Source organism: Ammodytes marinus (genome assembly GCF_949987685.1).
Source record: "Ammodytes marinus genome assembly, chromosome: 13".
Classification (NCBI taxonomy): Eukaryota; Metazoa; Chordata; class Actinopteri; order Uranoscopiformes; family Ammodytidae; genus Ammodytes; species Ammodytes marinus.
In genome coordinates this window covers 27,760,342-27,771,947 of record NC_137217.1, presented here as the reverse complement: position 1 = coordinate 27,771,947, position 11,606 = coordinate 27,760,342, and the positions used below count along the sequence as shown (strand labels likewise).

Genomic DNA, 11,606 nt, shown 5'->3' with positions numbered 1-11,606 from the left:
CTCTCTCTGCCTCCTCTGGTACAACTGTAAGGAGTGGGGGGTTGGAAACACTAGTTGGAGGAATCGTGTCTGTCGCTTTTTTGTTTTCTTCTAGTATCTACAAGCAGATTCTGGTCCGGATAGGATTAGTACACTGTGTAGTGCCTGTTGTCCCAGTTACCCCTGAAGAGCCTCCATTTGCGGTTTCAGAATGAACCCTTTCTAATAAGCAGCACTCGGGGTCTCCAGCCCTGGGTTAGCGATGGAATAGGACAATAATGAGAGCTGGAAATGAGACCATTTTTAAAATGGAAGTCCTAATAGAGCTCTTTGCAGCGGGGCAAACTTTCCTTGTTAATCTAAAACCCCCATGTCGTATAATGCATGTATGCAGGATATTGATTTCTTATGGTAATTATTTCTTCTATAATAATGGAAGTGGTGATTCATTTTGCTCTGTGTCCACTGCTAATAATAAAATACTCCTGTGCTTTGCTGTCCATCATGGAAGGCATTACAGATGGTGGCTAGAGTAGGTAGAAATCTCCTGCACAAAAACATTGAAACCATTCGAGTCAAAATGAAAGAATACACCTTCAGCACAGTACAATCTCATGAAGGCAAGAGGAGTGACATTGAGAGCATTTTAAATTGAAGGTTGCGGTTATCTGCTCTTTTTTGTACTAGTTCTGGTATACTCAGCTTTTATTATTTGAGTTTTCAAGTCCGCTTTTTATAATGATTCACACTACAGCTCATTTAGTCAAATAGCATCCTTACATTTGAAGGAAAGAGTAAGAGATTTCATATCAGTTTTTGAGGAATTTTGTCGGAAATGACTGTCCTCATTAATATGCCTTATATTTTATGTTTGAAAATGTTGTTTTGACCATTTGGACCTTCATTCAACTGGGAAAAAGTTGTAGACTTCCACACAAGAGGTTATTAATTAAAGTAAAATCAGGTTTCGAAGGCTCGGACAACACATATTATTATTCAGGCAATTTTTTAGCTTTGTGAGTTTCCACATCATTACAAATAAGATAAGGGGATTCATACACTGATGCGAAACTCCAGCTGCAGCCCCATTTTTTTTTGTCAATAAAAGCTGATCAGCTACCAAGCCTGTGATAACTTTTATTGTACTGGTATGCCCTCTACTGGCCACTCACACAAACACACTGCTGTGTTCAAATAAAAAATCTTCGAATGTCTCCCAATAAAAATATGTTTGTATAAAAGAATAAATGTTTTTTTCACGGCTGCAGACATTATGATAAGTTGTGTATCTTCATGTAATATGAATGTATATCACAGCAGAGATGCAACGATTCAAAAATAAATACTGGACAGTGTAAAATATTTGAGCTAAAATATAGGGCAAAGTTTAATCACTCACGTGCTTTCAAGACAATCGAAATGAGACAATTATACCATTTATAAAATGTTTAATTTATTACACAGGTCTAGTAGAACAAAGTAGCAAATTACAAATTATACACAGCAAACAACAAAAAAGGTATTTATTTATTTATACATTTTAAGAGCTTTTTTTGTTGTTGGAACAAACTGAGAATTATATCAAAAGAAAGGTTGTATAAAACATTTAAAAAAAAGGCACCAATAACTCTCAAACCCCCTTTTTTTACAGATTTTTTTTGCTGTAAATGGTTCGTCCTGCACTCGTCTTTGCTCTCTATTTCACGTTATTGAACATCCTTCAATAAACTGTATTCAAGAAATAAAATAGAAAATAAAAAACAAGAAAGTGCCCAGTTTTCCTGATAATTACTATGTGCTATCAGCTTGTCCACTGAGGAGTAAACCTTTTTTTTATAGTAACAGTGTTCTGGCCCGGAATATCTCTGAACTTGGAATTGATCATTTGGTCAGATAAAATTTAAAAAAAATGCAAAGTTCAGAAAGGATCTGTCTATTTGATGTGGTAGAAGCAGCTTTTTAAAATGTCAAATTGCTGACAACAGTACAGGCACCAATTGGGTGAGAATGAGTGAAATGACAAATAACAACAGTATATCAGTAATAAATGCGTTCCTAAACAAGTTTGGGTCAATAGAAAAGAACCGAATCAGAAGCCAATAGTGATGGAATCAAAAATAGAAAAATATAGAAAATCAAACCAGTGCTCGTCAGGGGTGGACATAAAACAGATATAGATATAGAGATGGTTGAAACCTCATTGAGGGAGAATATACTGCACTGTTTTGTCTACGATGTATAAGGGGATGTTTACGCTGCACACTAACCTTGAAAAAGCTCCGCTATAATACAAAAGTGTGTGTTTTCGTGTGTGTGTGTGTATGTGTGCTCTTTGTGAATTCTACCCATTCACTCTGCCTCTGACATTTCTACTTCAGCCTCCAACGTAGAGCTGTAACAGACCTCGTTCCCATCTGATCACGTACATTTTCCCCTCTTATTAAACCCTACCGACACCGCTAAAAAAGACGTTCTGTGTGAGTGCGTGTTAGCTGTGGCTTTATCTGTGCTTTTGTTGGTGAATTAAGTGTACATTTGTGCCATACGTCCTTTAAAAACAGTTTTTTTTTATCATGTCCAATGAGCATTGTTGATATATGTATCAACAGCATGTAAGTGCTACAGATGTTTAGAAAAGTGTGTCACCCCGTCTCCCAATAGATTTGATAAACGATACTTTCTGACCCATAGGCTGTATATACAGTACTGGTATGAAATCAAGTATTAAGTAATTATCTAATTTATGCATCTTATCAAGTCATTTTCGCACTTAAATTTCTATTTTCTTAAAACAAGTGGAATTTCTTTTTTAAAGTTATCAACTACTATATTGCAATCTTTTTGTGTCTTGTCCATTCTATCTCGAAAAGTGAATCAAATGATAAATAGTTACAAACAAAATAGTCATGTCAACCAACTAATCAATTAATAAACTCATCCTTTCCGACCGATAATAATAATCTCTCACTTGTTTTGAGGAAACAGAGCTCAATAAAGAGCCAGAAATGACTTGATAAGTTCTTTTTTTCCTTTAAGTTATTAGTTATTCTAGTTACATCTTCTGTCATACTCTTGATCTGAGAAGGAAAACACTCAAGTCTTATCCCTGTTTATGCACTTAAAGCTGGCAATAAATACAATAAAATGCTATAAATATATAGAAGATGTTATTACTTCAGTGGTCAATGCAAGTCCCATGGCACAAGATAAACACCGTATACAAGGAATGTTATACTTTACAAGCACCATAATACTGTTAACACCACAACAAAAAATACATGTTAATACAACCCCAAACTATGACTAAATATCTTTTTCCTGACGAGTTTTTTTATAAACCATTCATGTTGTAAATTTGAATGGACTGGAAATATTTAAAACACAATGGCTATGCTCAGAAAAGATATTCTGATGCGTGGTGGAAGAACAAGAGAAAAACGCTGCCATTTGCTCAGAACATAAAAATTGTTGGAAGACCTTCAGGGGGCATGAGGCAACTGTAGCATTGCCATGGAAACATACTGTTATACAAATGGTACCTGTCTATTAATCATGCCTGCTGTGCTTTCACATTTTTTTTCTTCCCCTGTTGAAGGGGGTGGGGAGGGGGGGGGGGGAAAGGTTGTGGGTTTCATAATAAGGCAGCCAATCAGAAAAAGAACCACGCTGGCCTTGCAAATCAATTCTGGCCCATAGCAGTTTAGAGTGGAATCAATAGGGGGATTTATAAGAGCTGGAAACACAATCTACATTGTATTATGTAGAGTTGAATGAGGGTCGCCTATGCTCAGGATTGCTTCATACATAGAACAACCACACTAACCAGGTAGTCCAGTTACAATAATTCCTTAATAAAGTAAAGGAGACTCTGGCCGAGTACATGTGAAGAACAAACATTACATCAAAATAGAATCCCTGCAAACTGCCACAGTGACATTTCCAGTTTGAGATTTGAACCTGTCCTTGTAGTGAACTACTGTAAACATTGTCAATGAAGTGTAGGTCTACAATGAGGAACTCATGTGTTTTACAACAGAAGGCTTCCTTCAACCCAGAGCCTTTTTAAATGCAACCTTTAATTAACGAATAAATTAAACAGACATTTTTACACGGTAGACATGTTTTCGACATCACACACACACGCTCAATGTAACATCAGAAAAAGGCTCAATTAAATGCGACTGGGTCCTCAGCCTCTGCGTGAACAACACATGAACAAATACTTCGGGCGTACAGTAAAGCGCTGTTAGGAAAAATGTTTTAGCACTGAACATGATGTATCAAAATCTTTACCTCTACTATCGGTGTTAAACAAGCACTACAGTCAACTGTTAACGGTTGTCTCTAAACACTGAGACAGACAAACAGCCCAAACCTTTCCTTTGGAAAATGAATGGAGAGCAGTGGAGGGTTGGCCCCTCACTGCTCCTTGCGCTCACACGTTGTTGTTGCCGTGTGCGTCTGGCTGGAGGTGTGGCAGGTTTTCCAGAGCAGCGGGGCGCTGAACACCCCGATGATGCCCAGGTTGAGGAGCAGGCCGACCACCAGCACTCCGATGGTTCCTAGGAAGGAGGGCGTGGCGCCGTGGGCAACAAGCCACGCCCTCCGTGACATCATGTCTGTTATGATGCCCTCCATCTGGAAGTGGGTCCCCAACACCGCGCTGATGTGGAACAGCTGGTGGCTGTGGCCTGTGTGACACCATGCACAGGGTCAAACAGACTGGCCTAAAATGTGTCATCATCCACTTTCATCGGGCAGCCCTACAAATGTTACTGCTGAATGCAAGTTTAACAACACACGCGTTAGGTCAATAGCCTTGTCTTTGTCGGTGCTAAGCTACAGCTTATATGCCACAGAGATTTCTTCTATGCACTTATTTTTTGTCGATTGGTATTGCACTTCTTGAAAAAATTGTTTTTAACATGCCCATAAATCACCTGGTTATAAAGCATCGTATTACTTTCCTTATAGTATGTTCATTGTCGTTTCCTTAATAAGGGGAGAGTGTAATGCATTCAAAGTCAGTTTGCCCAGATTTGAAGAGTACAATTCTGTGTAAAGCCAGAGGACGTACCAAAGTAGTCGAAGCGCCCTGGGGCCAGCCTCTCCGGGAGGTGGGCGGTAAACAGGAAGCAGGTGAGGAAGGCGAAGAGGAGGTGGTAACAGTGACTGGACAAGGCCTCGCTCAGGCTGCAGCTTCCCCCGCAGCACATGAGGATCTACACACAGGGAAACACACAGAGTTTAAAATCACAGAAAACACTGGAAACCAACACATTTCTCTCAAAGTCCATAAAGGAAAAACAGAGAGGACACGATACTCAACTGACACCAACAATTAAGACAAGATGACTTCTGTGCCTAATTGACTGTTATCAACACTGATGGTTACATCATTGTTAACAGCATGTTAGACTTAGTTAGGGTCCAAAAACAAATGACTTGTATATTGGATAAACTAATCATCCCAGTGTCTAGGGGAATTAATTGATGGCAGAGATACATTTGTGTTGGATTAAGAAAGGAAATCAGTTTCTGGGTTAGTGAGCCAAAGGTATTAAAGCCCAGCACGAATCAGCTCAGAGCACTTTCACAATAACACAAACACACAAAGGAACAAATTCTATGGCACATGCTTAAGACACTGGCAACATAGTGGAAATTATAGAAGTATGCAAACAGTGCATCCATGCTGTTATGTGCAATATTAAAGGACACACTTACCCTGTAAAACAGAGGAACAGTGTCAAATATAAACGGAAGGACAAATGCTCCTGTCCTCAGAGCTTTACTTCTCTGAGGGAACTGCAGCTCCAGGAACCTGCACAGACACACAGAGGACAGAATTAGTCATTATTATCCATGAAATGCAAAAAGAAGACTTAACATAGGGAAATAAAAATATAAAGAAAATGAATTAAACATGAATAAAGTCGTTCATTCAGAAACACACAGCCTACATTTTGTCCACAAGAGAGCACTGACCGGTTTGGTTTTCTCAACTTCTATTCTATTCAAAATGTCCCACTCAGTATTTATCTATGTATATACATGTGTGTACATTTTCAAATTCAGAGAGCTGTATAGCTGCAAAACCAGTGATAGCCTTGACACTAATTAAAGATATAGTATAATTGACTCTTCATAAACTAAAGTAATAGGCCGATAACCTTTAGCCTTAATGTCAATAGGAGAATTCATGTTCAACCTCCTCGAGAACATCAGCTTGATTTGACCTAAACTCCGAAAAGGAAGATTGCCACAAATACAAACATAAATATAACATTTTAAAAAGTGACATTCTTGGTCAGAAGCAGAGGGGACGCACACAGCAGCCTCTCACCTGGAATAGCAGGACAGACTGGTACAGAACAGTGTGTTGCCGATGCCAATAGGGACAAAATGCTGATGGAGCCAGGTGTTCATCCAGCTGTCTGGTATGACATAGTATCCGTAGCTTATGGCACAACCTGAACACAAGCACAGGACATTAAGAACAGATGTTAACTGATTTGATCTGTCATTCTGTCATTCTTGGAAGAGTTTCTTTTTTTTATTTTAGCAACCTATGTGAACGCATTCCTGTAGATATCTGTTGTTCTAATTCTATTTTTAATATGCAAACAAATACAATGTATAAAAGGAATGGAGAAAGCATCATAGCATAAATAAATACATTTATATTTTAATGTGGGAGAATTAGAGGGGAAAAGGTATTAACACAATTATAAAATATTAAAAAACACAAAGAAAATATTCAAGCTATCCATTAACATATGACACTTGCTCATTTGAGTATTAAGAGCTACAACTTGCACATTTTGTTCTGTGGGCAGTCCACAGAAAGTCTTTCTGCTACATTGTCTTTTCTGATACAACCACTGGGTGTCGCCAAAGTAGAAACATTTCATACATTATACAAATTTTGGCTTTACATGTTCTCCATCTTTAAATTAACATGACTAGTGTCTGTAATCTCAGTTTTCTTTATTCCAGGGAAGGATCCACCAACCAGTAAAATGTACTGGAACTATTCAAATATTTCAATCAAAATAAGCACAGTGCAGATGTCATCTTATTCCCTAGAGATAGTATCTGCTGTACTGTGTGTTTCCACATAATCCTACACACCAAAGCTCTGCCTCTAACTGTAAGGTTTTTCCTTGAAAAATTCCATCCTGCACTTAGTAAACCCTCCTGCAGCTCTTGTCACTGAAATGGACTTTTGGACATTTTAAACTGGAGCAAATCAAGGCACTAAGAAGCTTTGTGGTAGATTAAGTCTGCAGGGGAACACTGCATTTGTGACTGGAACTGAGGAGAACCTCAGTTAATGTTTAACTGCTGGTCTACAGGTGATATAATATATATAATAGAGGGATCATTATGACAAACAATGCTGGTAAATTTGAGACTGTGTGAACACATACAGTGGCAATATACATATTCACAATTGTGTGGTTCTAAAAAGGTTACATGAAGCGGAAATAATTCTCACTTTCACATACAGTATGTACTCGCCTACAAATAGGCAGCCGGTGAAAGCAGAGCGTCTCCAACTGACATGTTGAACAAGTTTTGAATTCTTAAAATGCCAATGTTATTAATTCATTCTTTGTTGAAATTCCTCGGAAAAAGTTTGACAGACAGTAACATGGAAATAGTAGTTGCGGTCGTGAGGACAAATGCACGTCTGCGATGCAAATAAGCCATGAAGCAAATCATTTTTCAACGGTGAGGATGAAAGGACTGATATTATTATAACATTTGTATGGAAATTATATGGAAATCAAACATGCCCTGACCACACCCCCATGATAAAGGGAAAATAAAGGCAACAAAGCTGTGAATGTTTAGATTTGATGCACCAAACTCTAAGAAAATGTTTCAAGTAGATAACTAATTTGGTACAATTTAACTCTTCTTGATCCACCACTACATTCACTGTCTGGGAGCTGTGTGCCTCACACAGAGGCATAACCACCAGACGGTAATTCTAGTTATCCATAATTTTCTAAATAAACACTGTTAACGGTTGTCTCTAAACACTGAGACAGACAAACAGCCAAAAACCTTTCCTTTGGAAAGTGAATGGAGAACAGTGGAGGGTTGGCCCCTCACTGCTCCTTGCGCTCACACGTTGTTGTTACACTGATAACTTCAAATATGCACCTAGTAGCACCACTTATTGTATATAGGAAAAAAAAACAAAGCTCTGACAATCACCCATTCAATCCAAATGAGCTCCAGATGTTCCCGTTTCCTAGGAAATTCTGCAGGAGACCCATATATTTGCACCGAACCTTGTACTTTTTCTCATTCCACCAGCAGCGTGTGTGCAGTCTTACCCAGACTGTAGAGGCTGAGCGCTCCGTAGTCAAAGAAGTAGCAGATGTGTCTGGACTCTGGGGACATGGTGCTGAAGGTGTGAGCACAGCAGGAGGTGAAGGGATAGATGCAGATGAGCAGCATGTAGACCAGCAGGGGCCAGGTGTAGCTGTCTGTCAGGAAGTTCAGAGTGGAGCACAGGACCAGGAAACGCCACAGGAAGTACCTGCAAATCAACACATGTGTCTTAAATATGTGAAGCATGTTTGTAATTAATCAACTCGGCTCAAAACGGCTTCTCTCAAGGCTGCCACCGTCACATGCTTTTCAAAGGCTGGGGGTTTTAACTTCTGATATTCTGACATGCTACACTCTTCTTCGTCTCCTGTTTATTTTGAATCAGGTTGAAGATTATTTTTGATCCTGCATCAACTTTTTGCAGAGATCTTTGTATTAGATCCTACAGATACTAAACAAAGATCCTCATCATTTTACTGAATTTTACAAACTCTCCTGTTTGTACAGCCGAAAAGTCAACACGTGTTCATTTCACTAGTAGTGTCAGTCATGGTTCTGAAAACAACTAGATTTTCCCTAGTCTCAGTCACAGCCTTGTCTATGAATACAATTGGCCCATGTTTAGGATTTTCTTTTATATGAGGATATGTTTGTATACCATTGAATTTATTTTATTTTATTCTACTTAAATTGAAAAAAAAGGGAACTAAGTTGCACACAGCATTGACTGAAGCTTGTGGTTATGGAAATTGTGTCATATTCTGTATGTTGGTGCAAAAGGGCAACAGTAACACTACACAAGGGCAACTAACCAAACACACACACATTAAACGTATATGTCAGAAGTTGAAGGGTCAGTGATTTGCATGTTGTTACACACACACACACACACACACACACATACACACACACACACACACACACACACACACACACACCATGTTGGCAGGAAGTGTGTCCAGATGTTGATGGTCTCGTTGTTCATCTGGAAGCTGCTGAGGACACAGTCCAGCGCAGAGCTCTTGGGGTGACGGTAGCCGGAGATGATGCTGTCCTCTCTGAACACCTGAGGACCAAGCACACAGGCCAGGTGAGCAGTTACAACCAACAGGGTCTGCACTCAATTCTACTGCTACCTGTGGGGAGATATTCCCTGTTTAAAGAGAGGTCAGCAGTCAGCATTCCTGGAGCTTACAGACAGAGGGGTTGAACTAAAGCTTTGGATTTGATTACCACTCACCATTACTGGGGACTGTTACTGTCTAACACATAACGTTTCTATGCTTATAGGGTTTGCTTGAGCACTCAGTTCCTAGCCTTCTTGGCTTGCCAGTCAACCTTAACATGAAGCTGTGTCTATTTGCAGCATATTATTTTCAAAGTCATTTTTTTTCATATTTGAAGGGCATGTACAAAAAAATACTGAAGTGCAACGAATACCTTTCAGTTTTTGTAGATAGCGGCAACTTTGGACAAAAGCGGTAGTGTCTTTATGACACCAGCGCCTACAGCGTAATTACATGCAAAAAACAAAGACTACTTTATTACAAAAGGATTCAATATCTCTCTATTGTTTTGTCATCACGTTGTGTTTAATTTGCTGCTTGCTTTAATAATTTGTGCAGCTATGAAGCTACTTAATCTACTTATGTTAATGAAACATGTGTTACTGAGGGTAGAACTGCAGACCCTTTGTAAAGTTGCTCCGTCTACTGTACATGTTCAGATTTCAACATTCGGCCAGATACCTCTCGTCTACTCATGTTACCTGGCATTACGTAAGTGGGTCTTGGAGGAATTCAAGAATTGTGAAACACTTCCAAAACTAAAACAATGCTAGGAATAAGTAAGTGAAACACAGTACAAAGAAGAAAGAGGAGTAACCTTAATAGAGCAAGTGCAGCTTTTTAAGAATTGTGCTATTGGGGAATGTATGACGGCTGAATGCAAGAGTTACTGGTATTAGACCAGACCAAGGCACACACTACTGGCTACATTCATTCAGTTCCCCGGTATAGTTTTCATAGAGTTATATAATGATTATTTGATATTCACAATAAATGACTACTGTTTGCATTCTCCAGAATCACTGTCTCCACCTTTTAGGACTAAAGTGTGAGGGCAGTAAAGTAGACCTTACTCCTTTGGTAAACTTTCACCGCTCTCATCAACTGTTTCCAGGTGCAGCAGATGTTTTAAACTCTGATACACCCACAGCAGACTACCTGCCATGATCTAAAGAGCAGCAGGCTGTTTATAGTGGCCGATGAACATATTGGAGCATTTAGCAGCAGAGTCTGATATTTCTCTCAGGAGTTAGTTGAGCCCAAAACCAACTGTTTTTCTTATTTAGGTTTCAACTAACTCCTGAGAGGACATTAGACAATGACATAACCAAAAAAATGCCAAATTGTATCTGTCGATAACGTTGAATGCACTCACAGTTAAGTCCTTAAGGTGGAGTTAGCTATTCTGGAGCCTACAAAATCAGTGAATATCTCCTCACGACCCGCTACCTGTCCGTACTGTGTGTGCACTGAAAAGAATCCGGTGTAAATACACAGCCTCGTAAACGGTAACAAAGAAGCTATGACAGACCCACCATTAGCTAGCAACATAACCGTTGTGTATTAACACTGGATTTTTTTTGCCAGGTAGTGGATCCTGAGGTGATATTCACTGATTTTGACAAAAGTGAGAGTATCTCCCTAAAGACACGCTGTAGGAAAGTAGTATTTTGAAGTCAACACTGAGTTTTGAAACTTTGGAGAGCAGACCTAACAGTGACGGTTCCTTACCTTGGGTACCTGGTGGATGTCAAAGAGCTGTGGAAGCTTGAAGCTGAGCATGTCTGCGGGCAGCCTGATGGCCCCCCTCCCTCTCTGACACACCTCCCTGAGCCGGGCCTGTCCCCCCCGACAGAGCACCAGCCAGACGGGGTAGTCGAGCACCGGGATCCAGGCCCTCTGTCCGGGAACGTCTGCAGGCTCCCATTGCAGGCAGCGTCCCCAGGCCTCGCTCCACCCACCTCCCCCACCACCACCACCACCACTACTGGCTCCTACCCCCCGCCACGCCGGAAACACTGCAGAGACACACAACAACAATACACATACACAATCAGACACCACAGAAGAAGAAACTTTCTCTACATTACATATAATCCAGAATTCTACATTCTTGTTCATACTTTTTGAGCTTTGCATGGTCGGGCATTAGCGATCTACTGCAGCACCATGTCACCAGCTGGTGTCTGACGTCTTCTGATCAGGCTGTGT

General features: G+C 39.9%; 1 protein-coding gene across 1 annotated transcript; it reads right to left on the bottom strand.

The window, feature by feature from the left end:
* Positions 1 to 1,407: 1,407 nt before the first annotated feature.
* On the bottom strand, positions 1,408 to 11,325 carry paqr6 (progestin and adipoQ receptor family member VI). Its single transcript, XM_080038791.1, has 7 exons — positions 11,127 to 11,325; positions 9,267 to 9,394; positions 8,331 to 8,536; positions 6,326 to 6,452; positions 5,707 to 5,803; positions 5,057 to 5,201; positions 1,408 to 4,670 (listed from the first exon to the last, which is right to left on the bottom strand). Exons 1-7 carry the CDS (start codon positions 11,175 to 11,177, stop codon positions 4,399 to 4,401), a joined length of 1,026 nt encoding a protein of 341 aa, XP_079894917.1. The 5' UTR covers positions 11,178 to 11,325; the 3' UTR covers positions 1,408 to 4,398.
* Between the last annotated feature and the right edge of the window lie 281 nt (positions 11,326 to 11,606).